This window comes from Pseudochaenichthys georgianus, chromosome 2 (assembly GCF_902827115.2).
Source record: "Pseudochaenichthys georgianus chromosome 2, fPseGeo1.2, whole genome shotgun sequence".
Taxonomy (NCBI): domain Eukaryota; kingdom Metazoa; phylum Chordata; class Actinopteri; order Perciformes; family Channichthyidae; genus Pseudochaenichthys; species Pseudochaenichthys georgianus.
Genome location: NC_047504.1, coordinates 7,090,731 through 7,116,931, shown reverse-complemented (window position 1 = coordinate 7,116,931; position 26,201 = coordinate 7,090,731). Strand labels below are relative to the sequence as shown.

General features: G+C 41.5%; 2 protein-coding genes across 3 annotated transcripts in view; both read right to left on the bottom strand.

Annotated features, from left to right (window-relative positions):
* aox6 (aldehyde oxidase 6) overlaps positions 1-15,206 on the bottom strand; it is a 31,297-nt gene extending 16,091 nt beyond the window's left edge. Inside the window, exons 1-32 of one of the 2 annotated variants that reach the window (XM_034099784.2) lie at positions 15,127-15,206; positions 14,173-14,230; positions 13,757-13,853; positions 13,568-13,676; positions 13,209-13,335; positions 12,899-12,960; positions 12,661-12,738; positions 12,339-12,419; positions 12,046-12,190; positions 11,805-11,897; positions 11,527-11,678; positions 6,475-6,568; positions 6,282-6,391; positions 5,980-6,164; positions 5,680-5,842; positions 5,518-5,595; positions 5,256-5,425; positions 5,051-5,177; positions 4,842-4,964; positions 3,588-3,684; positions 3,343-3,467; positions 3,067-3,200; positions 2,414-2,501; positions 2,239-2,325; positions 1,957-2,148; positions 1,651-1,878; positions 1,447-1,542; positions 1,071-1,199; positions 857-931; positions 720-772; positions 536-650; positions 395-460 (exon numbers count right to left, since the gene is read on the bottom strand). In XM_034099784.2, the coding sequence (XP_033955675.1) occupies positions 395-460; positions 536-650; positions 720-772; positions 857-931; positions 1,071-1,199; positions 1,447-1,542; positions 1,651-1,878; positions 1,957-2,148; positions 2,239-2,325; positions 2,414-2,501; positions 3,067-3,200; positions 3,343-3,467; positions 3,588-3,684; positions 4,842-4,964; positions 5,051-5,177; positions 5,256-5,425; positions 5,518-5,595; positions 5,680-5,842; positions 5,980-6,164; positions 6,282-6,391; positions 6,475-6,568; positions 11,527-11,678; positions 11,805-11,897; positions 12,046-12,190; positions 12,339-12,419; positions 12,661-12,738; positions 12,899-12,960; positions 13,209-13,335; positions 13,568-13,676; positions 13,757-13,853; positions 14,173-14,230; positions 15,127-15,180 (3,591 nt within the window). In that variant the 5' untranslated portion in view covers positions 15,181-15,206. Of the gene's footprint in view, positions 1-394; positions 461-535; positions 651-719; positions 773-856; positions 932-1,070; positions 1,200-1,446; positions 1,543-1,650; positions 2,149-2,238; positions 2,326-2,413; positions 2,502-3,066; positions 3,201-3,342; positions 3,468-3,587; positions 3,685-4,841; positions 4,965-5,050; positions 5,178-5,255; positions 5,426-5,517; positions 5,596-5,679; positions 5,843-5,979; positions 6,165-6,281; positions 6,392-6,474; positions 6,569-11,526; positions 11,679-11,804; positions 11,898-12,045; positions 12,191-12,338; positions 12,420-12,660; positions 12,739-12,898; positions 12,961-13,208; positions 13,336-13,567; positions 13,677-13,756; positions 13,854-14,172; positions 14,231-15,126 lie in introns of both variants that reach the window. The other variant, XR_011644333.1, reaches the window with a different exon arrangement.
* A 5,578-nt stretch (positions 15,207-20,784) lies between these two features.
* arl4ca (ADP-ribosylation factor-like 4Ca) lies at positions 20,785-24,970 on the bottom strand. Its single transcript, XM_034096836.2, has one exon. The coding sequence runs from the start codon at positions 24,205-24,207 to the stop codon at positions 23,623-23,625; it is 585 nt and encodes a 194-aa protein (XP_033952727.1). The 5' UTR covers positions 24,208-24,970; the 3' UTR covers positions 20,785-23,622.
* Between the last annotated feature and the right edge of the window lie 1,231 nt (positions 24,971-26,201).

Below are 26,201 nucleotides of genomic sequence, written 5' to 3'. Positions count from 1 at the left end.
CTCCATTTGGGAGAGAGCAGGAGACCAGTGCCACCTCCTCTGCCAGAGGGTCTGGGTGTATGGGAGAAGGAATATGCTGTGGAGAGAGCTGCTGGGGTGGATGTGTTGAATGGAGTAATCCAGGTCTCAGTGAGAGCAAGGAAATCCAGAGACTGCAGGGAGGCGTAGCCAGAGATGAAGTCAGCCTTAGGAACTGCTGACTGGCAGATCCACGGGCCGCCTGCAACTAGATGTTGGATGTCAGTGGAGCATGTGGGATAGACGAGAGCAGGCCGGTTATATCGATTACGAGATACACGGGGCCAGTGATAATTGCGAGAAGACACATAAACAGGAATGGAGAAAATACATATATAGTTATCCTAATTATGTTGCATTTAAATCAGCCACTCACTTGGCCGATGTCAATTGACGGGTTCACACTTTTCCCGATGTCCGCCACAATGTCTGTCCTTACCGTCTGCAGGATAAAAAGAACCAACGTTATTTATTTATTATGCAGATTTATCTCTTAAAAAATAAAACATTTCCTGACCCTGTAGTCTCCTGTGAGGCAGTCCAGCTCCACCTCACAGCAACACACTCCGAAGGTGAAGTAAGCGTACGGCTGCCCCTCCATCTTCTCCCAGTCCATGTACAGGTCCGGTCCTCTGAGGACAGGGATGTGTTACTGTCACTTCATAAATAAATATTAAATGATCATAAATGTGAAGTCGTACCTGTAGAATCCAGTAACTGATAAACTGATTTTATCCAAAAATGCTGCCATGACCTGAGAATAAATAAAAGAAAACAGAATCTGTGATAAAAATGCTTTATTTATCTAATTCACGTTTCCATTATTATGCAATTGTACCCAGCTCTCCCATGATCCTTTGGGGTTCTTCTTCCTGATTGGCTCCAGGCGCTGGTACAGAATCTGGCAGGCATCCTGAATAACAGAAAAATGTAAACAATACACGTAAATGATATGTAAAATAAACTATAACTTACAACTAAATCGTTTCATTTAAGCGACATTTATAAAAAAACAAACTAAAACACTAAAACCAAACACGAATTGATGTTACCTTCACTGCCATGCCGTTGGCGTCCGTGCCGTAGGATGCACCTGACGGGGAGGTGTTGGGGACGGTGTTGGTGCTGGTCTCACTGATGTAGATCTTAGAGGCGGGGATGTGGAGCTCCCGACTCGCAACCTGACAGGAAACAGGGAACAGAACCGGAGAGGGAAGGGTCGATTCTGATTTTGTTCCTTTCTTTAACTTTAATCGACAGCATATGCAAATGAAGTTGTATTTTCAAAATAAAACATTAGCTATTTACTAGCTTTAATTTCCTCTATAAATGCTCTCAGCATCAGGACCTTGTTTCTTGACTTATGTTGGGCTGGCAGATGTCACACATTTTGAGTCTTTTTCAGTCACACTGAAGAACTTCCTGTACCTGTTGCATCTTAGTGTGCAGCCCCTGACCCATCTCCGTCCCCCCGTGAGAGACCAGAACAGAGCCGTCTTTATAGATGTGCACCAAAGCTGCAGCCTTTACACACAAACAAGCACACAATCACCATTGCTGCATATTAAGAGATATACTGATGTAAAGCATAATAAGCTGAACCTAATCATGCCTAAAAAAGACCAAACTGACCTGGTTTAGGAAGCTTTCTGAAAATGCGACCCCGAACTTAACGGGGACGATGGCCATGCCTCTCTTCCTCCAGCGGTGCTGCAGGTTGAACTCCTGCACGGTGCTGCGGCGGGCGCTGAACTCACACTTTTCCTTACACTCCTGCCAGCAGCGCCGCAGGTTCTCCGGGCTGAACGCAAACTTGTAGTGAGTGATGGACGGACCCTCGTACATGTTCATCTCCCTGATCTGATGCACAATTAGAAAACAGGAATTAGTGATTGTACCACTGATGATTAATACTAAGCATATTGATTGGATAATGACCTGGTCTGCAGGGCGTCCCAGCGCCATGGCCACGTCATTGATCATGTTCTCCAGGACCATGAGGGCCTGCGGCACGCCGAAGCCCCTGAAGGCGGTGTTGGAGGGCAGGTTGGTCCTGCAGGCGGCGGCGCGACCCCGCAGGTTGGGGAAGTTGTAGGCGTTGTCAAAGTGGAGCAGAATCTTCTCGACTACCTGCCAGACGAAGGAGAAGAAGAAGAAGAAAATCGAGGGTTACATTTTGTCTGTTCATCTGGTAAATAAATATAAAATGATTTTACGCACTAGGATAGATTCATCCACTGCGTTTCCAGCGTTCATGAAGTACTGGATATCTACCGCCACGATCCTTCCATCTTGCATGAAACCCACCTGAAAAAAAATAACAATATTTTATCACTTTTCCTGAAAACCTTCACAATGTTTAATCCATCAACTTCTGGCAAGTGTTTTTTATTACTTTGTATTTGGCAAGGACAGGGTGGCGGCCTCCTGTGATCAACATGTCCTCTCCTCGCTCCAAAACACAGCGCACTGCTCGATTAGTCCTAAACAGAAACAGTCAAAGCAATTACCATAAATAAAAAAAAGAATTTAAGTGTACTCTGTTTCTCGTTTAATTTCAATACAGTAATTGTTAGAGAATATTACTGATATCTGTGCATGGGAACATTTTAGTGTTTTCCCTATGTGTCCCGTTTGTAATTTACACAGGGCAAAAGGCCAAAAGGCTCTGCTTCCCTGTGGGGGGAAGTGTGACCACTTGCGCAGATGGTTTTAATAGACCAGTCCTTTGTCCCTGAAACATGTGTTATTAATTAGGATAGAAAGGGCGCGAACAGAGGCTCCTCCTAGATTCTCTGGGTAGAATTGCGCTGTGTTTTCTGTGTATTCCTCAGTGTTGACTCGGGATTTCATGATGCAAGTTGTGTGAATACCTTGTAAATGCTCACGGCCGTGACTCTCAAATAAACTCTGTTTGATATAAAGCGGATTCCAGCTTCCATTTCTTCCATCAACATTGCTGAGCAGAAGTTTCTCTCACAGTAATTGGTTTTGAATCAAACAGACATTTTCTGATGCTGTGTGTTGTGGTCTTCCATTGTGACTTACTTCCACGCAGCCACAGACGTAATACAAGCCAGGATCGCGGTTTTGAAGACCTTCCCTCCGAAAGCTCCTCCGATCCGTTTGACGTGACATGTGACTCTGTTGGACGGGATGCCCAACGTCTCTGCTATAGCGTCCTGCGCCCAGGAAAATGAGACAAATCCATCAAACCCCAGATATCTTGTGTTGGTGCTGTCATCATTTCAAGTGTTAATTGTTAACAGATTGGTAATAGAAATGTTTTGGTGATCACTAATGGTCTAAAAATCATCTGTGTACCTGAGTAAATGACAGAGACTGACTGGAGACGTAAACGTTGAACTCAGTCTCCTCTCCAACGGGAACTACCAGCATGCTTTGCGTCTCCAAGTAGAAATGCTCTTGACCTCCCATCCTAAACTCTCCTGTGGAAACAATTAGCGAACACAGTGACGCGCAAACACTTTGGACAAATACAAAACCTGGTTCTGTTTGATTATGTTCAGATGTTAATAGAACTAATATGTTTCATCACAGACTCTTACCTTCATGAATCTGATCGACCGATTTAAACGCTTCAGTCACATTTCCTCTCTCGATGCTCCTCAGAGGCTCGTAGAAAGATGACTTCTCAATGGCTTGCTGTCACAGGGAGTCACAATAAAAAAATTATGGAGAAAAAAATGGATTGTGCGGAAAATTGATTAATGTATCTTCTAAGATTTTGAATCGATTTACAACTCCTGTTTTTTTACAGCTACTACATTTTGTCTTAAAGGTCCCATGTCATGGCCATTTTTACTGATCATAATTCCATTGTTGAGGTATACTAACATAGATTTATATAGTGCAATTTTCCAAACTCACATTGGTTTCTCATACAGCATCTCTGTATAGTATGCGTATTCACTGTGTCCTAAACGGCTTGTTGGAGCTCCTGCCCCCCCCTCCCTGTGAGCCCAGTGGCCGTCTGCGAGACAGTGAGACACAGCGAAACCCAGCCCGAAACCAGCCCGCAGCCTGGCCACAGACTAACAGCCTCGTCGCGTCCCACCGTCTCAGGGAGGAGAAATCGGCGGAGCTGCAGCTGAGAAAAGTGTGTGTGTGTGTGTGTGTGTGTGTGTGTGTGTGTGTGTGTGTGTGTGTGTGTGTGTGTGTGTGTGTGTGTGTGTGTGTGTGTGTGTGTGTGTGTGTGTGTGTGTGTGTGTGTGTGTGTGTGTGTGTGTGTGTGTGTGTGTGTGTGTGTGTGTGTGTGTGTGTGTGTGTGTGTGTGTGTGTGTGTGTGTGTGTGTGTGTGTGTGTGTGTGTGTGTGTGTGAGGATGTGTGTGGATGTGTGTGTGTGAGGATGTGTATGGACCAATCCACAGACTTAATGTAACGGCTCCGCGGACGTAACGTAACGGCTCCACGGATTGGTCCATTTGGACCAATGGGTCTATTTGGGTATGGGCACGTCACTGTACCCAGGAAGAAAACAATGGAAAAAGAGAAATCTCCAACAAGGCGTTCTGGGGCAGCACAGACAGGTCTTTTCTGTGTTAGAGTTGTACTCGCTACAGGGTGTACTTTGAGGGTTTGTGACTTTGCACACCGTTTACATGCAGAAAAACCTTCATAACACACAAGGGGACGGGTAATAACCGGAAAAGCATGACATGGGACCTTTAACTATGCTTTTTTGGGTTTACATTATTGCAAGAAACTCCATAATTGTATACAAACTGTCATGGTAAATCCACATAAAAAGCGCATCTCAGGTTGGATTTGTTATATTTCAGTAAATCTGGACTCAACTCACCTCTGTGGTGAAGATGGGCTCCGGCAGGTCTTCGTACCCGACCTTCACCGCGGCTGCTCCTCTTCTGGCGTGAGCTCTCGTATCAGCGAGCACCGCACACAACATCTGCCCCACGCACGACACCTGCACAGAAAAAGCACATTAATCAGTGTATAAACTAATGTGTACACACACCATTAAAAAGAGGTGTGCACACGCTCACACTGTACCTCGCTCTCAGCAAGCAGCTCCTCTTCATACCCGCACATTTCACGGACTTTCTTCCCAGGAATGTCTTTGACTGTGATGACATCCACAACACCAGGAAGCTGCAGAGCCTCGCTCACATCCAGCCCTCTGTCGGATTAAAAGTAAAAGTTTAAAAACGATGCAGGAAATCAAAATTGTAGTCAGAGATCCTTACTTTTACCTTACGTGATTCTAGCCTTGGCTCGAGAGCTGGTGACCAGAGCGAGGAACAGCTCCCCGTCTGTCGTTGGGATGTCGTCGCAGTAAACCGCCTCTCCTGTGGCCTGGCTGAGGGCGGAGCGGTGCATCATGGGACGCCCCACAGGGTCCTGCTCGCTCTGGCTCTTTGACACATGCTGAAGAACAAGCAGAAGAAGAAGTCAGGTCTACATATTAAAAGTGGTTTATCAAAATGTAAAATGCTTTAGATTAACATTTATTTTCTCACCTGGAATTCCTGCAGGCTGGGTTGGATCTCTTTGGGGAGAGGCTGCATTTTCTCAGGAACCTCATCTGTAATCACATTCTGCACACAGAAACTCTAGTATACATATCTTACTGGTTTCTCGAGGGAATTTAAGCATGTTTTTTGTATCAGTCCTTGTCCTACCATGTCTCTGAGTCTCTGCAGGACCTCCAGGTTGAACTTGAAGAGGAAGCCGAGTGTCAGAGAGCGACGAAACTCCACTTTTCCTCCAGGAGCCGAAGGAGGGAGCACCAACTCCTCCAGGAGGACGTCATACGCCCGGCTCAGGGTCTCCTCGTCCCAACGCCTGAAGGAAACACGCTCTATAGTCATGCCTGGTCGTTTTATTGAATAAAGAAATCAAGGATGGCGGACTGATGACAAAAAGAAAGTGGGAAACAGATGAAAGAAAATCCTGCTTATCTACTTCTAATAATCAAACACCTTGAGATGATAGCCTGGCAGGTTTTGGAGGCGCTAACAGTGGTGGGTCCCATCCCACCGTAGTAAATACTGACGTCTTGAACCACCCGGGACCTCTTGGAGAAGAACACCCTCATCCCGGTGGTCACCGTGGAGAAGCTGCTCTCCTTCCTCGGAGCCTGTCGGAAAGCTCGGACAAACTCCCCCTGCAGGAACACACAGAGGAGATCAGATTTAACCTTCTTATCAGCTGTTACAAACAAACTACTTAATCCATCTTAATACACTGCAAATGGGAGGACTCTTAGAAACGATATGTGTACCTTCCTGGAGAAGGGAATAAAGACAGAAAGCAGAATGTCTTCTGGCTTCAGGATGGTTGTCCCGAAGCTCACGAAGAAGTTTTGATCCAGAGGAACCTCTCGTCTTCCTCCTGGTAAAAAGGAGAAAAAGTGTCTGTCATTAATCTTCATTTTTAGAAAGTTTGAACGGATCTTCTACCAGAAATGTACTCACCGTTAGAAATGACGCTCACTCTGCAGCTCCCAGCAGCTAAAACAGGGTTCAGGTCTGAGTTTGGGAACGCGCTCATGATGTTGCCTCCAAGAGACTAAACGTGTAAAAGCAAAAATAAAAACACTTCAGTCATTTCCATTTCTATAATTCTTCTTCATGCTTTCTTTCATTGTACTTGCTTTGTAGATACATCCTCTAAATCGAAGGGACTTATATTTCTCTGATACTAGATAATAGGGGTGTAACGCCGTATACGTACCCGTACCTCGGTACACGTGTGTACCGAAGTGTACCGAACGAATATAACGTTAAACGTAAAAAATTGTAGGATGACGGACAAAGACAGGTGGACCGAACCAAAGCTGTCGGCATTGTTCAACTAACATTGGTTACGCGGCTGGCAATACATCAAACTTGCACACTCATTTGAAAAGGCATCACCCGAACGTGAATATCACCGGTACCAAAAGAAAAAAGACTGAAGTGCAAACCCAACTCCCGCTAGCATTTAAGCCTCCACCACTCGCAAAAAGTGCAGACCGAGCCAAAGCTATTACAAACGCCAAATATCCTTATGTTGCCATGTTAGCAAAGCGCTACCTGGCTGTATCTGCTACCTCTGTCCCTAGCGCAGTGGTTCTCAAACTTTTTCTGTCAGGCCCCGACTTTGGAGAAAAAAAAAAGTCAGGCCCCCCCAACACAAATAGTCAGGCTCAGTGGCGGCGCCAGAGATTTCTTTTGGGGGTGCTGTGGGGTAGCTTGACGTTTCATAGAGGGTGCTCAAACATTTAGGGTTTCCCATTAATGTACCGGGCGCCACAGTTGAATTTTCTACTGCAACAATCCCCACGCAAATACACAGTGTACCCGCGACTGTTACAATGAATGCTCGATAATCAGCTCACGGCATATAGGTAAGCAGGGGTAAAGTGCTATTTTTACAGGTGGTGTGTGACCTCACATAGGGTGGTCCGGGGGCAAGCTCCCACGGGAATATTTATTTTTAAATATAGAAGTTAAAAGCACTTTGATCTGGTGCACTTTGAGAGCAAAATGAAGAGATCTGGACACATCTCTCAACACCCAATTGAAACAGACCTGTAAACAGATTTACTTTTTCTTTATGGATATTTTACAAATCACCCTTTTAAACTTTATTCTTGTTTTACTGTCATATAGTATTTCATACCTGTTTTTTTATTTATTCTCTTATTTTTGTATAACTATAATGATCATATAAACGTGTGCCTCGGAAATAATTGTTTACATTAATGGTGACCAAAACATTTGAGACCCACTGAGATAACACTGAGAGAGTCCTTTAGTTCAGGGGTTCCCAGGGATTCGGCAGCTCAGCCTGGTCTCAGCCTCTTGTGCGCACGAGAAAGTTAAATTCTCTATGAATTCATGTCCGGGACTCTCACGGTATCTGCTGCCCGCAGCTGTTTTATAGAAGGAAAGACTCCTTCACTTCATGAAATGGCTGCAGGCAGCATCAAGAGGCAGCGGGACGTGTAACTCCGCCTCTGAGAAGTGCAGCACCAGAGCGCCGAGAGCTGTGCCTTTTTACGCACCGCCTTCGCTGTGTTTACCTTCATCAGAACAGCGAGTGACTGCAGGCTGCTACGTTAACCACACACACCTCTACACACACCTCTACACACATCGAACTGCCCGATTACTCCCCCTTTTATTAGTGTGTGTGTGCTCTGCTCAGCTCAGTGTCTGTGTCTGTCCGACACCGGCATTTGTTTTCAAATGACCATGAACAGTAATGTACACACATCTGGCTAACTCCATAGGTAGCCTATATGCGGGTGTTCCCAAAATAAATTAGTTTAATCTTAATCTCGATGTAGTGCTAAATGCTGTCGGAGTGCACCGGAACGAACGTCACTATCATAATATCTTCTGAAAACAAATGCCATTGTGTGCTTCTAAAATTTGTAGAAGAATTAATCAGCATAAAAAAGCAAAGTACAGAGTGATAAAGTACAAATATCCAATAATTATATTTAAGTACAGTACTTGAGAAAGTGTACTCCATTAAAGTCCACCACTACTAATTAGAGTGCACACACACACACACACAGACAGACAGACAGACAGACAGACAGACAGACAGACAGGATGAATGATCAAGAGAAGAGAGAGAATAATGTAACCTAATGTAATGTATAACTCCTATGAAAATGTTGAAAAAGTGCTCAAACTTCACATGTGTGCTAACAGTCCAGCCATGAAGAGATCTACAGGACAGTTTTGAGATTTCTTCAAATGCTGTTGCCATGGCAACACAATGCTCACCATGAAACACGGTGTTCTCATAACTTCAGTTAAAATACTCAAAATGGCCCAAAACTTCACAGGTTTGGTAACGATGCAGCCATCAACACATCTAAGCGTATTATGGGGTGTCATCAAATGCCATTGCCATGGCGACAGATAATTCACCATCAAGTTAGTTCAAAAGTTTACAGTCAAAATATTCTTCTGCTTTCCCAAGCCTTTTTACTTTCTTTTCTCTTCTTAATACAAATTCGTTCACTACTACTTACATCTGATATTTAACTCCTTCAGCCTATTTTCAGCTGCAGAAACCATTGAACTATTACATTATTCAGCTATTTCAGGACATCAAGGCTATACATGTTGTTGTTTATACCTTTTTTTAAACCTTTTCTTTGAAATATTAAGCTTTTTCTGCATTTGTTTAGCTAAAAGCAGCTACCATTCAGCTAATAACACATTCAGCTTTTTCTGCATTTTCAGCTAAATTCAGCCATAAATGTTCACAGTTTACAGCATTCACACGCATTTTCTGCAGGACATGCATTTTGTAGTTTGAGATATATTTCAAACTCGGACTTCATTTTAAGGACATGTCGGCCAGGGGTGTAGAGCTATATGTTTATTTTATTAGCTTTTATTTTTAATGACTGATTTTAAATGCCATTTTCTTAATGTCTTTCATTTTTTTGTAAAGCACTTTGAATTGCCTTGTGTTGAAAAGTGCTATATAAATAAACTTGCCTTGCCTTTGTTTAAGCACCGGATTGGCAAAACAGGAGAGTAAACCAGTCTGCCTTGATCTATGAATTCATGTCCGGGACTCTCACGGTATCTGCTGCCCGCAGCTGTTTTATAGAAGGAAAACCTCCTTCACTTCATGAAATGGCTGCAGGCAGCATCAGGAGGCAGCGGGACGTGTAACTCCGCCTCTGAGAAGTGCAGCACCAGCGCGCGGAGAGCTGTGCCTTTTTACGCACCGCCTTCGCTGTGTTTACCTTCATCAGAACAGCTTAAGAGTGACTGCAGGCTGCTACGTGTTAACCACACACACCTCTACACACACCTCTACACACATCGAACTGCCCGATCACTCCCCCTTTTATTAGTTTTATGAAGGAGATGTCCAGTCGTGTGTGTGTGTGTGTGTGTGTGTGCGCGTGCGCGCTCTGCTCTGCTCTGTGTTTGTGTTTGTGTCTGTCCGACACCGGCATTTGTTTTCAAATGACCATGAACAGTAATGTACACACATCTGGCTAACTCCATAGGTAGCCTATATGCGGGTGTTCCCAAAATAAATTAGTTTAATCTTAATCTCGATGTAGTGCTAAATGCTGTCGGAGTGCACCGGAACGAACGTCACTATCATAATATCTTCTGAAAACAAATGCCATTGTGTGCTTCTAAAATTTGTAGAAGAATTAATCAGCATAAAAAAGCAAAGTACAGAGTGATAAAGTACAAATATCCAATAATTATATTTAAGTACAGTACTTGAGAAAGTGTACTCCATTAAAGTCCACCACTACTAATTAGAGTACACACACACACACACACACACACACACACACACACACACACACACACACACACACACACACACACACACACACACACACACACACACACACACACACACACACACACACATACACACACCTCCTTCATCATCATAATGCGCCTTCTCCTCGTTTTCCCATCACTGGATTATCCGTAAATCATACAAACAAAACCAAAACTGAATAACGTCGGTTTTTTGGTTTTCCGAAAAACCAACAAACGACACCGGTTCTTTTTTAAACGTTGTTAATATGTTTTGGATGCATATTGTTCTAGTATTTGTTCAGGCTGTTACATACAATTAGCCTCTGTTGCTACCTGCTGGTGGTGAGTAAATATTAAAATCAGTTAAAATTTACAACAAGTCCGCGATTTATTTTTTTAATGTATCTGCCGGTCCTTGGCACAATAAAGGTTGGGAACCCCTGCTTTAGTTCAATGAGTCTCTCAATCTGACAGGAGAGGACTCTCCTCCATTTTGTTGTTGAAAAAACCTATATCTGTTAGCGTAGCTCGCTAGCACCAGAAGCTAACAACAACGATCTCCAGTACCGGTGCGCTCTCTCTCTCGCTCACGCACACAAAATGGCTCGTTCCGCACACACACAGAGTCGAACTTTAATGAAACACAGAGACCCAGACGTAATAATACTGCATCATATTATTTTCGAATCAATAATTTTTCAAATTATGATTTATTTATTTTTATAACCATTTTTCCTCCTGGCCTCTCGCGCCCCCCTGGCATGCCTCTGCGCCCCCCACTTTGAGAACCACTGCCCTAGCGAGAGGGTGTTTTCCACAGAAGGAGACATTGTTAGTGCCAGCAGATCTGCCCTTACGGCAAGCAATGTGGACAAGTTAATTTTTCTTTAAAAAAACATGAAAATACAATGACAAGCAAATCATAATGTCAAACTGGCTGCTTAGGTACAGTTCAAATACAGATTATTTCAGTTCATCGAAATGCTGCACCTTAATGTTTATTTTATTATATTTTGTATTTATTTGAGTGAATACATTATTCACAGTTTAATAATAATAAAAAAAAAAAGAATATGTTATGTTTTGTGATCATTTTTTCTGCTGTACCGAAAACGTACCGAACCGAACCGTGACCTAAAAACCGAGGTACGTACCGAACAGAAATGTTTGTGAACCGTTACACCCCTACTAGATAACAAATGAGTAAAGTGTTTTTACAGCAACGTTACGGATCTGCTGGCTTCCCAGGTTCCCCAGCTGTTGGATCAGAGCTCTGAACAGCTCAGTTTTCTCCTGCGGACTCTGAAGCAGCAGCTTCTCCAGAAGAGACTGAAGCTCAGAGAGACTGCAGCCCGCCCCCACCCAAACACCTGAAAAGTTGTGGAGAGGAGTTTAGAAAAAAAACTCTGTTTGTACTTTTATACTCTGCACTGGCATGCAGAATTATTATCTGTACGATAATTATTTACAAATATAAATTGTAAATGTGTTTTTACCTTGTGGAGTCTGAGTGACCTCAAACAGCTCCATCACTCTGGTTGGAGAGATTATCAGCGGGTGCACGGTGCCTTTAAACTTTATATCTGGACCTTTAACAGGAATCAGAGTGGAGGTCAACTTGGACAGTAATGACTCACGACATCATGCCTACTTATGATCTATGACTGTTTTGTATTTGTGATAAACTGTCAAAGGAACAGCTGCAGAAAGTCTGAATTAACCTAAAATCAATCTGACCTATGTTTGTGTTCCCCATCACCAGAGGAGCTGCAGGGTTTCTGGTCTTCAGCTGCAGCAGCTCCTGCAGGGAGGAGGGAGACACCCAGCGCATCCTCTCCCCCTGGAAGGTGAGGCTCTGTGGGCTCGCGCTCTCTGACATCAGCTGTGGAGAAAGTTGCATTTTAATACTGCAGCTTCATGGGAACAGTATTGGATAAACTCGACCTGGAATGACCCTCTCCGAGTAAACACTCTGAGCATTGTGTTACATTTTAACTTGTTGTTGCTTGAAAAAATATCTCATGACGTACGATCAGTTCAGGAGGGAAGATAAGCTCCTGGGTCGGGTCCAGAGGAAGAAACCCCTCATTGTTGAACAACTGTGGCTTTTCCTGCAGAACATTGAGAGAGGAGGAAAACAAGCACTTAATGTGAGACATGGGACACCATGGCAAGATCAGTAACTGAATGTGTTTCCTTCCTCTGCTCCTCTTGTTTGTTTGTTGGTTATTCATTTATTTTTAAATGTTTTTGCTCCGTACAATTATTTATTTTTTAATTGCTTAAAAAAAGGGAAATAGAAAAAAGACAAAGAACTAGAAAAGCAAGACATTTGTTTTTACTCAAACTCACACGCTCTGCTTCATCATCATTTGTGTCTCCATTGAGGCAACAGTCTCCGGCTCCATTAGCTTGACAGCAGTTTTCTTCCTGTTGGTTTTAGTTGGAGTAAAATTAATCCTTAATGTTTTTCCTTGTGTTTGCTAGCCCATGCCTGGTGACATTAACCAATTCTGCAAACACATTAAGTTACAGTGTTGCAAAAACAGAATGATATAACTTGTATTCCCTGCAGAGCGGAGCTTTGTACCTGACAGAAAGTCCTGCAGCCGTCGATAATGGGCCGATATCCAGTACAGCGACACAGATTTCCTGGAGAAAAAAAAACACAGAATAAGGAGGCATGACAGATTTATGAGACTTCATTCATAATCACTTGGTGTTTTCACATGAATATAAATAACTGGATTCATGGAAAAGGCACGACTGCACCAATTTCTAAAATCACAAATCAAAACTCACATTTTCAGATCTGCTTTTAACATGTAATTCTTGTTGTGTGTTGTATTTTTAAAGGTGCGTTATATATGCCTATTATGAATCAAATCCAGCAGACAGACCGGCGAGGTGCTGTGTGATGTCCTCCATGCTGGGCTGGGGTTTGTTCCTCAGCAGGGTGTACATCGACATCACCATCCCCGGGGTGCAGAAACCGCACTGAGAGCCGTGAGCCTTCGCTATCCGCTCCTAAAAAAGCACAGCATCAAAAAGAAAATCTTTAACTCATACATTTGTTCCTTGACGAAGGTGTGTTTTGCATTAAAAGGGAAGTGTGTTTGGGGCTGTACATCCAGAGGCATTTACAGTTGCTGTAACATGCATGCACATAACTTTGGGAAATGGAGGAAGCAAATGATCGCTCTCTTCCCCCTCAGCACTTAATGCTGAGGTGCTCATGAGCAAGGCGTCCCTCACTGACCTGTACTGGGTGGATGCGGCTCTTGGTGCTGCCGACCCCCTCCACGGTGGTGACAGCGGCTCCCTGCAGCGAGCAGAGCGGCAGCAGGCAGGCGTTCGCTGAGAAATGCCTGAAAGTAAGGTGAAGGGAAACTGTGTGTTCTGCAGAAAATATACTCCAGTGGTCCTCCATTGTTATCAGAAAGGATACATGATGGTTTTGGTGGCAGGTTGGTAGCGGGACACCATGACGGTGCACGCCCCGCAGCCTCCCCCCCCGCAGCCAGACTTAGTTCCCGTTAACCTGACTGCAGCCAGCGTCAAGGGAAATAACCAAGATGCAAGCACACTTAATAAATATTTTTTTTAAAAGTAGGGGAACATATAAAAAGTAGTGTAGTTGCAGCCAGTAATAGAAATTAATTGCAGAAGCCTGTGTATTGCACATTTCATTGTTAAATACAGTCTGTATTTAGTGTGTGTGTGTGTGTGTGTGTGTGTGTGTGTGTGTGTGTGTGTGTGTGTGTGTGTGTGTGTGTGTGTGTGTGTGTGTGTGTGTGTGTGTGTGTGTGTGTGTGTGTGTGTGTGTGTGTGTGTGTGTGTGTGTGTGTTTGGTCTGAAGGATACGCTTCTCTCTGAGGAAGGACAGCAGCATGGTCTCAGGGTCAGCATTCTTCTCTGTTACCTGTTTAACACAAGGTAAATATTTCTCTTATTAAACTTACTTTGCATCCAAAGAAAATATCACACATGCATTCAATAGTTGCAAACCAAATCCCACCTTGACAGAAAACTGAATACAGTTGAGACAAAACATATTTTCTCTATCATTAAGTCAAAAAAAGAACAACATTGAGAAACATGCTCAATGTCCAGAGCTTCCAGAGCTTAAAGTATTGCAAGGATGTCTATAATCAATAGATACACATACATTTCTATTGATATGTTTGCATTAAATGCTTTCTTAAATTATGCTTCTTATACCAATATCATTTCCCAATCTGAGATCAATTAATTACATCTAATTATTAGATTAGATTATAATCTATCTGATCTCAATGAATTCTGCACTTACTATTATATTCTATTTTATTTTATTGACCTGTACTTTGTTATCTGTTGTATTGTGTTGCACTGTTGGAGGAGCCTGTGACCTAAGAATCTCATTGTCCTAACTACACTGTAGCAATAAAGACTATAATATGTTGCAATCTCATATTAACTTTATTGCGGTTTTTGTATTTCTCAGAAAATATAACAAAAAGTAGTTTAGGTTCGTCAGATATAAGTATTTCTTCATAAAATGTTACAGTTGTGTGATGCTAAAACTGTTGTTCTGGAGCTTTTCTTTTTTAAACCCATTTCCGTCCCAGATTCTGAGGGGTCACCGTTTGCAGTTCATGACTTAAAAACTACTTTTAGTTCAATTTAAGCGTGTATTCTAATTCTCTAAATCCCTCACACTGTTTTAGGAGTCAAAAATACAACTTTTAACATTCGTGTAAACTAATTTGCAGAATAAATGACTGGCTAACAGCTAAAACTACCTCAAACATGGTTATCTGTTTATTAAATGCGTACCTTTTTCCCGTTGATAAAAAAGCACAACATATCTCCCTCTTTCTCTGCAGACATCTTCCAAGTGCAAGACACGACTTTGTCAACACTAGATAAAGTCAGTGTGAATAAAACAGAATTTATGGCTGTCGGAACTTTCAAAATAAAACCAACGAACCTGGGAAATACATTGATTTTTGTCCAGCATTTTCAAATAGCCTACTGTACGACACTGGAACTTTTCTTAAGTATTCTTTAGTGACATTCATTTCAATGTTCACTCATTTGTTCATTACATGATACACTAAACTATACTATTTAACCATAGTTGTATGTTGTTGTGAAATAAATGTATCTTTTTGGTGAGCGTTAGCCTGATGCTTTTATTTTGGATTCATTCTCAGTCAACTTCCTGTTTATAACTGAACGGCTGCTTCCTTCTTGCTTGATCCACAGATGCCCACCTTTCACCTTAAAGGACCTGCAAAGACACAGAATTAGCTTAATGATTCACTCTGGACGTATATAACTACATTCACTGTAATTCTAGTGTTTTTGGACTTTTTTTTTTATCTCATGCTTTTGTGCTTCACGGCCCTTCACTGCTGCTTAAAGTGTTTATTTTGGCTCTGTCAGTTAGTTACAATACCTAGACAAACATTTCTGGAGATGGCCTACTTTCCTCTGCAGCATGTTATGTGATAAAATAAATAAATAACTAACCTTCACTGTATTTGGCAGGCAAACATCAGTCTTTTTCAGGTCATTTGAGGTTATGTTGCTGTGTGTTATGAGAACAAAAATGCCAATTTATGCCAACATATTTGAGCTTAATACATCAGTTATTATCAAATTACAGTTTATATCTTATCTCTACCCTACCCTAGAAAGAAAAACAGTATCAGACATTTGCAAATAGCTAGTGATTTTAGGAGGTTAAGTGAGCTTTGACATCCAGACACTAGTGAAGCTTACAACAAAAACCAACAAGAACAATTCTTTTGTATGTTGCTTTTCCAGTTGATAGTAACATATAATCTAGGATGCACATATTAAAGTAGTTTTGTGCAATTTATCAGAATAACAACAGGATTTTAAACAAAAGCAACATCCTGAGATTAAAAGTAACCTTATTTTATACTCCTGTTTTGTCCTTGCAGGGTTAATATAATGCATTGTTATAATATAATATAATTATATTTGTAAGATAAGGGGAAACAGCATAAGGCAGTTTATTGCCACTCAGGGTGCAGGGCATAGGTGTAGCCACAAGAAGGAGCTAAAGTATCATAAGTCTGTTTAATGTAAATATAAATATTACTTGTTAGATGCTTTTATCCAAAGCGATTTACATACTCAATACTGTGGACAATCCCCGCAGGAGCAATTTGGGGTGAAGTGTCTTGCCCAGGGACACAACGACATGCTGACTGCAGTGGGGTTTGAACCTGCGCTCCCCTGATCCGAACACCAGTGCACTAGTCCACTGCGCCACACACCTCCCTAATAAATACAAATAAATAGAAGATTTATTCTATTATTCTGTTGTTTCACTGATTAATGCTTACTTTATGGATACAAACTGTGCCACTTTTGGGAAGTCTTCACTTTAGTATTATATCCTGTTAGATATTTTGTGGGATATTGTCATAATGAGCAAGTATTTTTAAAGTTATGGTCCATACAGATGTTTTTGTGAGGTCAAGGTGAACTCTAACCCCTCAAATCTAAACAAATATAACGTTTGTATATGCACAGAGGCTTTCTTTACCTTCACTCCGTACATTAAGTACATTATAAACAAACTGCTCATGTATTTGTGTTTATTTGTCCGCTCCTGTGGGGGGGGTTGTTTTTCCATTTCAGTCACATTAAGTTATTCCGGGATGAGATTTAGTTGAATATTATCTGTCATCAGTTAATATGAATAAACCTCCTCCTCCTCCTCTTGTATTTCCTGTTGCAGATATGATCAGTTATGTGACTTTAACCCTATACTTTCCTTCTGGACTTTTTGCAGCTATTAAGATATGTCTTCAGTTTTTCAGAACAACACCAACATTTGTTTATGCAATCATGATAAAGCCCTTCTTGGTTTAAAATACAGTTTATTTATATAGCTATAAATCTGTTTCAGAGACGGTATCCTTTCCAGATAAATTAACTTAAAATAATCTGACGCAGTGACGGACAGTCTGAGGTTTGTTTCTGTCAACTCCCAGCATCCTTTGGGAGAGGGTCCCGCCCTCTGGGTTACAGAGTTGTGCCGTGTAATTTAACACGCTAATGACACGCTCCTCAAAACAGTCGTCCTTAAAGTCATACATCTTCAGTCTTAAAAAGGATTTAGATTGGACTATATTGTATTAAAAAAAATGCTTTTTTCAAACATTTGAATACCTTTAAAAACAAAGTGTTTTCTATAAAAATAGTTATTTATCTCTTTTTTTGTTTGTCCTCTTTTGGCCCACCATACACTTTAAAAAAATCTAATGCTAAAACATTGAGAATTGAAAACATCTTAAACTTGCAATTTGTATTTGATCTATGTTCTTATAGACTTTAATTGACTTAAAAAACAAGTGACATTTTTCAGCTGTAAACGTTCAGCGCTTCCCGTTCTCCTCTGCTCGCAGTCTGTAATTAAAATGATAATGAACGTGTTTTAAATGCAGCGTGACGTCAGCACTGACTCTGGGTTCACCCTGAAAACTCAGCTGGATTATCCTCCGCTTGAACGGCACACACACTCCTCACTCTGTGTGTGTGAAGGAATTCTGATGCAAAACCAACTGGATCTATCTGTAGCACAATTTGCATTTTAATACGCAGAGTTCATTTCCAACGTGTCTATTAATCCATTTGGAACAAACAAGAGTCTGAAAAGAGTGGGTTTTAAACAGTCTGCACAATAAAGAGGATTTTCTCCCGATATGTATACTGTATGCAATAGCGGCTATTTTTAGGACAGTGTTATTGGAGAAATCATCGAAACAGAAGCAAAGCAGAGATTAACGTTTATCAAGATCAAGAAAAGCTTAGGGAAAAAACTTGAATCGCCTCGCTAACTAATGAAATTGCAGTTTAATGGAGAAATATGACGATATTGTAGATAATTTCTGTATAAATGTGTAATCTGTGAATGTAAAACACTGCTTTGACCTTTGACTCCCAATAAGGTTGCATGTGAGTTCTCCGAAAAGCGATCAAAGCAGATTTATTTGCCTTTTCTAGACTTAAACCAGTGGTGTTTTGTCTATAAACACACTTCCCGAGATTTAAATATGTCTGATTTTTAGATAAATGCGTCCCCTCCTTTACTTCCAGACACTTAAATCCCTGAGGAGAGATAAAATGTCTTATTCTAGGAACACAAAGTACACAGTGCAATTTCCCAAAACAAGTAAATAACAGTAGTTTCACACGTCAGTGGTTCCACTCTGACATGACAGCGGCTCACAGTCTCACAGACCATAATAATAAGAGGTTAGGAAGTCACGCAGCAGACACTGCAGAGACGGAGGGGAGGCACATTTATCTCGAGACAGAAAACATGTTCTTCATGTTCCTGGAAATTCTTGATACTGCATATTTGTAGCATACATATTTTTTATATTTACTGTTATACAGCGTACACATTTTGATCAGATCTTCTTATGTGTATTTCAATATTTTATTATACTTTATTTTTGCACACGTTTTTAACCTAATTTCTTATGTCTGTATTACTATTTTATTCAATTTGAAAGTTATAGCATGTTGTTAAAGTGTATAGAATGTACTTTATATTGTGAGTAATAAAGTAAACTAGAGAATGCAATTCCTGAAGAAATTGCTAGTGGGAATGCTTTATGCTGAAAAGCTGATACTAAACTGCTATGCTGAAATGTAATGTGTAAGAAGAAAGTGAAGAATTTAGATTGAAATGATACATGAACACTGGGGGCTTGAATGTGTGATGAGAGAAGAAAAGAAAGTAAAACGTTTTGGAAAAACAGCAGAATATTTGAACTGCAAACTTTTGAACTAACTTGATGGCGAATGATCTGTCGCCATGCCAATGGCATTTGATGACATCCCATAATACGCTTAGATGCGTTGATGGCTGCATCGTTACCAAACCTGTGAAGTTTTGGGCTGTTTGGAGCATATTCACTGAAGTTATGAGAAAACCGTCACCGTTTTATGGCGAGGGATGCGTTTCCATGGAAACGGCATATGGTGAGATGTCATATTTGACGTAGAGCTGTTGAGGCATGGAGAGGTGATATACAGGTGAAGATTGTGGGACGACTGGACCGTGTCCATTGGAGCTAAAGCGACATCGTGTTTTATGGCGAGGGATGTGTTTCCATGGCAACAGCCTATGGTGATATCTCAGATTTGGCGTAGAGCTGTTAAGGCATGGACCGGTGATATACAAGCGAAGTTTGGGGGACGATCGGACCGTGTCCATTGGAGTTACAGCGACATCGTGTTTTATGGCGAGGGATGCGTTTCCATGGAAACGGCATATGATGACACCCCATAATTGACGTAGAGCTGTGTTAACCATTATCTGCTGCTCTGAGCATGTCAGTTGGAGTTATGACATCATCGTGTTCCATGACACAGGTGTTTATATTTGAGCTAACGAGGTGTGCAGAGATCAAAGGTTTCCATGGTGATCAGTGAGAGGAGAGCATTTTCATTGTTCTGAATGAGAGATAAACCTCTTACATGTGAACATTTTGTTGAAGAACCGTAACAGATAGCGGTGAAATTTCAAAACGTGAAGCATGTCAAGGAACTTGAGCATCTGAAGTGTACTTTTTGTGTACTTTCGGGGTTAATAATGGGGCCTTTTTGGCAGATTAACTAAAGGTGTGCGGCTGCTGTGGTGAGGAAATATGAGGCTGAATTTACAATGGGGTTTAATGGAGACATGTTGAAAGTTGTTGTCACTTCATGCCCTCAAGAGGCATTTTGTTTAATTTTTTTGCTTAATTTTTTTCAATTTTTCAAGCTTCAAGAGGTTTTCCTACGTTTCTCATGAAAGATTATGTCTCAGGAATGTAGAGTTTGGGAATTATGGCAGGTTTACAAGAAAATATGAAGGCAAAATTAAATCTGTCTAGCTGTGACATCACACACTCTAAATCTGAAGAAGGCCTCTTTACCAAGGTCTGAACAATGTTTGATATCTCTAAAAGTATGAATCAGATTTAAAAGTTGCGTTACACGAATAATGTCAGAAAGATGTGTAACGTTTTAAAGTTGGAATGAGTGAAAGTATGAAGGAGCAGTTAGCAGTTGAAATTGCATGAATATTGTTCAAGTCTGAAGAGTTTCTCCATTGACTTCCATGTTAAAAATGTGATGAATTATGGGATGTATCTCTGGAATTATGAAAGTTATGAATGAAAAAAGTAATAGCCATCGATTCCCGACCGAGTTGAACGTTTTGATGTTGGAACGGAGTTTCTGCGATGTGGAATGTGGGAGAAGAAGAGGTGCAAAATAACCCGGCGGAATAATAAAGAATTGTGTGCGTATAACAGATAGTTGGAATGCTGTATCAGCATTCACACTAAATAATGTTTAATAATAACTTACAACAGTACACACAACTGGCACTTATCTGTTGGGAAATTCCCGCCCTGAAGCTTTAGAATAATAAAACACGCCCCAGACACACACACGTTAAATTACAAAGACTTTAATCACAAAAATATTTTTTACTTTTTTCCATTTTTGGCACATTGTTTGGTCTTGCTGTATCTTAGCTGTAACACTGTACTGTATAATTTACATTGTGTGTCATGCAATGTTGAAAACAGCTCGATTACTTCAGAGAAAAAGATGCTACGTTCACGTCGGATTCATATCGGGAATATCATATTTAAAATAAATGAAATATCTTGCCCCTTTTGGTTATTATAAGTGGGCATTTTTTCAGCATTCTTAAATATTAAATGACCAAATTAACCTAAAAACATGCTGCAGTTTATCACTTAAAATCCATATTATTTTGTGAAAATGGAGCTGCAGCAATTCCTCTTTTTATTCTGACGTGAACACGGCATTGACTCCATCTGAGACATTCAACAGTCCTGTCAGTAAGACTAATTCTATTTTCTGGGACATTTCTTTATCTTTTCTGCAAGCTGCAACATTATCAGGGTTGTGGACTGAATTACAGGTACTCATTTAACTTTAAAACTAGTTTATAACTCAACTGGAAGACCACTTTACGATTGAATATCATTCAATAAGAGAACAGGTTCCAGCCTGTCGCTTTGTTTCATCGTTACAGGAAGACACTTTGATCTTTCTGATAAAATCACGACTACACTGTGATTTCTTCTCGTGTGAAACACTCACAATGCACAATCATAGTTTGCATTTGAAGTCCATTTGTTCAGAAGCTTATCATGAGATAAAATGGTCATTTAAACAAAATAAAAAGACACTTCCCAGCCATGGCACTAATCTTTACACCTGCATTTTTGGCTCACACGTACGGTGGCAGACCGGTGCAAACGTGTTACAATACAAAACATTTACACTAGGAGGAACGTGCTGCAGTGTCAGAAACAATGCAAATACAAAAAACAAAAAGTGCCAAAACACATCCAAATGGAGAAACATCTTGGCCAACTTGACAACACATGAACAGCGTTTACTAAAAGCGCTGCATAAACAAAACACTGCACTCAAAAGTGGGACCGGAGCGCTTGTTGAGGTTCGGAGATGCTAAAGCTGCCCAGCTGTCACTGTTGTAAAATGTTTTATGGTCTTATTTTAACAATGTCCTTCAGATATAATAGCTGCTGTAAGCTAGCTAGATAATTAAACTTACTTAATCATTTCAAATATATTGAGAAACTCTGCTAATAGTGATAGTTAGACGACATTATAATCCCAGAACATCAACAAGCGCTCCGCTCCAAGCTGTGTGCGTCACTTTTGAGTGTTTATATGCAGCGCTTTTAGTAAACGCTGCGCATGTTTTGTCAAGTTGCAGAAGATGTTTCCTCATTTGCATGTACTTTTGTGTTTTTCTATTTGCATCGCTTCTGAAGCTGCAGTGTGTTTCTCCTAATGTAAGGACTGTTCAAAAGCGTTTGCACCTGTTGGAAACCGTACAAACGAGAATCTTCTGCCCATATAGCTATTAATCTGGGTTTCCATATCCCTGTATATACATTTGCAACAAATCAAGCTTTTTTGATGGCCACTGGAGGAGCTCTCTGCAAGTACTTGGCAGCAAACTGCATCTGGAGATTAGTTAGCATTAATTGATGGTGCAGCAAATTCAGATTATGTGACTAGTTGTTACTTTTCTTGGAAGAAATGAAGTGTTGCTGCTAAAATCAAAGAGTTAAATGCTCATAAAATATAAAACGCTTGTTATGGACTGAGGGAAACAGTCAAAGTGAGACTGGATGGAAGAGGTTTGCCTTCTCTGGGAATCTTCTTTGGTGCAACACCATCTCATTAACAACAGTCTCGTTATATTATCTATAAAGTATCCCAAATAAAACAGTCTTATTTGTATATTTCTACATCAGGGACTTAGAGACACTATCTGCCTGTAAGGAAAAGTTCAAACTGTTCAACAAGGCAAGAAGATTATATTTATAATCACTTTTTTGTGTGTTTCTGTCACTTGTATTTATGATTTAGTTGTTTTCTGTCCATTGAAATGTTGGTAAATGGAGTTAAGACAGCTCTCTTTCCTTATGTCCCTCTAAAACATCCATATACAATCATATATCCTAATGAGTGACAATATGTTTTAGCATCACTAAATCAATATATTTATGTCATATATGGAGGCTATGATGATATTTCTGCTTCATTGTGTTTTTTATATATATCTGCTATATGTAAAGCTGTGAAAACAATTAAGAAACCACTTTTTTGCTATCTATAGGTATAACGTTGAGTTAAATTAACGTTTTTGTTTTATTCTCTAAACTACTGACATCTCTCCCACGCGGTGGTGGCGAAGTCGATAGGGACTTGGCTTGGCAACTGGAAGGTCACCAGTTCAGGTCCCCGGCAAGACCAAGTGCTACCGAGGTGTCCCTGAGCAAGGCACCGTTCCCCACACTGCTCCCCGGGCGCCGTTCAAAATGGCAGCACACTGCTCGCTCCTAACACTAGGATGGGTCAAATGCAGAGAAACAATTTCCCCACGAGGGATTAATAAAAGTCCATCTTATTTCCAAAAATAGTCATTCAATTTGCAGAAATAAATGAATGCAATGATGCCAATCAAAATTGCATAAATAAAATAAAAGATAAATATAGATGTATAGAAACATACTTATATTAATTGTAAACATAACTGTATTTGACGTTAAAGCAAAAGGAGAATTTGGGAGAAATGTTGTCAGAAGTTTAGAGAATAAAACAAAAATGTTAATTTACTCAAATAGATTCCTATAAATAGTCAAACCAGTTGGAGTGGTCACTTCATTTTAACTGGAGCTGTATTTATATTTCTGCAAAGTTCTATATATGTCTACGCCATCACGGCCTCTTCTTCTTCTGCTTCAGTGACTTCCTCCTCTTCACGATCATCTCGTACAGTTTATCCATGCCCTCCTCCAGCCCCTCGCCGATGATGGCGCAGGACGGCTGGACGTGGAAGGGGGTGGAGGGGGGGAGCTCTGAGAGGGCCAGCTGCTTCTCGATCTCCCCCACATCCAGAGCCCGGGGCAGGTCCTGCTTGTTGGCGATGACCAGCAGCGGGGTGCCCTGGTTCTCCACTGAACGCGTGATCTTGTGCAGCTCGGTGCGGGCCTCCTCCAGCCGCTCCGCGTCCACCGAGTCCACCACGTACACGATGCCGTCCGTGCAGCGGCTGTACGGCTTCCACAGGGGCCGCAGCTTCTCCTGGCCCCCCACGTCCCAGAAGTGGCAGCTGATGCCCCGGGAGGCCCCCGCTCCTCCCAGTCGGATCTTCTCCGTGTTGAAGCCGATGGTGGGCACCGTGTTGACGAACTCGTTGAATTTGAGCCGGTACAGCACGGTGGTTTTCCCCGCAGAGTCCAAACCGAGCATGACTATGTGCAAAGACTGGAAGGCACCCAGGTTAGTGAAGCTGTTCCCCATGGTGCAGCCTGGGAAGGACACGCAGGAGATGCTCAAATGTCCCGGGAGTGATCCATAGTGCGACCAGACCACAAGGTGTGACAACGCGCCTGATCCGCGCCTCTCCTGCTCAGCACATGTGGATGGTGCAGCCCCGTGTTGCGCGGCGGCACTCCGGCAGCCAGATAAGCCGCAGCATCCTTGGACTCACTCCAACAGGCGCACAGACACAGTCAAAACATCTCATGCAAAGCGGTGCAAGCACGGTGCGCACAGCTCACCAAATGCGCAAAATTACGCGTGGCTAAATGTCACATCGTGTCTCCAAGTGCGTAGCAGCTGTCCTCGTGTAATAACACACACAGACAAACACGAGTGATGGTGTGTGACGTGTGGATCAGCCTCTAAATCTTGCCATGAAAAGATGCGTCAAGCTGAAGTAGAACACTACACAATAAGACTTCTGGTTAAGCAATGGCTCCTAAAAAATAAAAGCCACTCCTGTTCTGATGTAAACCTCCCTGACGCATCTTGGACAGGGTTTTATGTTGGAAAGCATTCATTCCTGTTTTGGTTTTAGTGTTTCCTCTGCGCACTGAGCTGAGCTGCTAAAGTCTGACACTTCGTGGTGAAATATATAAACTGCAGGCTGCTGATGCTGTGTGTTTTCATAATAACATACCGTTTAAATAGTTTATGTGACAAAGAACCAGTTAGGACCCCATGTTTGCATGAAAAGGAAAAGGACAAAACTAGTTATGGAAATACTTTTTAAACAATTGTTTTATAGTTTTCACATTTGTAATAGATATCATTATTTTAAATTCGTATTAGTTTATTTGGAAAACGTATTTAGTTACTCTTTCCATTTAGAATTGTTCTGTTGCTCATATCCTCTATAGGCTTTTAACAGGTCAATACATTTTGTCAGTTTGCACTGGTCTAACTAAGACTATTTTGGTGGGGGGGGGGGGGTGACCTTGTCGTACGTGAAATAAACTGGAACATCTGACAACAATAAAAATGATTGTAATCATCTCATTTAAAAATGTCACTTTTTTTGTTCAGTGTCCTTGCATGTGTCTGCCACTAGAGAGCAGCAGTATGTTGCATAACATGAATATACCCTTATCAACCACAGGAAACCAAACCATTTTTGATTCAAAGTTTTAAGTTTTTGCATTAAAGTTCAACTTAAAATGATAACATCTACCTGGGGAGATTTTGGGAATGTGAAAACAACATGTATGTGAATTCTGTGTTCATACAGCACCTGTCTGTCAAGTTTTTCTTTGGTGTTTGAAGACGTGTCCAAATCGAGGGTCTGCAGATAGATGGTGCCTCATAGTGCAGGACACAGACTGTAAATACACCCTAAGGCTGTATAATTGTTATGAGCTTGACTTTAATGTAGCTTTAAACCCCCCAAAACACACACACGGAGGCATTTTTCACCTGGCTTATTTACTTCCGCATTGGCCTATGTGGGCGTGGTCAGCTTGATTGACAGACTCCTGTTAGATGATTTATAACTTTATTTAAACCGCAACTTTCAGACTACTGCTTTGCATTACAGCAGGTTTGAGTGTCTTTGCAGCCATCTGTACATTAAGTTTGCTCCAAATACTCAAATGAAACCTTCAACACGGTCTCATTATGTTGAAGAATGAATGGAGTAAAACACCTGCAGAGGCTCTAATAAGTTAAAGCAGTCCCTGAACACACACACACAAACAGACAACAACATTGACGCTAATTGTCCCCCCTGCCCTCCTCCTCCATCGATCCCCCTGCTAATGAGAGTGTGTGAGATCGATGAAAGGAATTATAAGCAGGGCGTATACATGCGCGCGCACGCACACACACACACACACACACACACACACACACACACACACACACACACACACACACACACACACACACACACACACACACACACACACACACACACACACACACACACACACACACACACACACACACTTTCCCTCTAACAAGGCTCCTGATTGTGT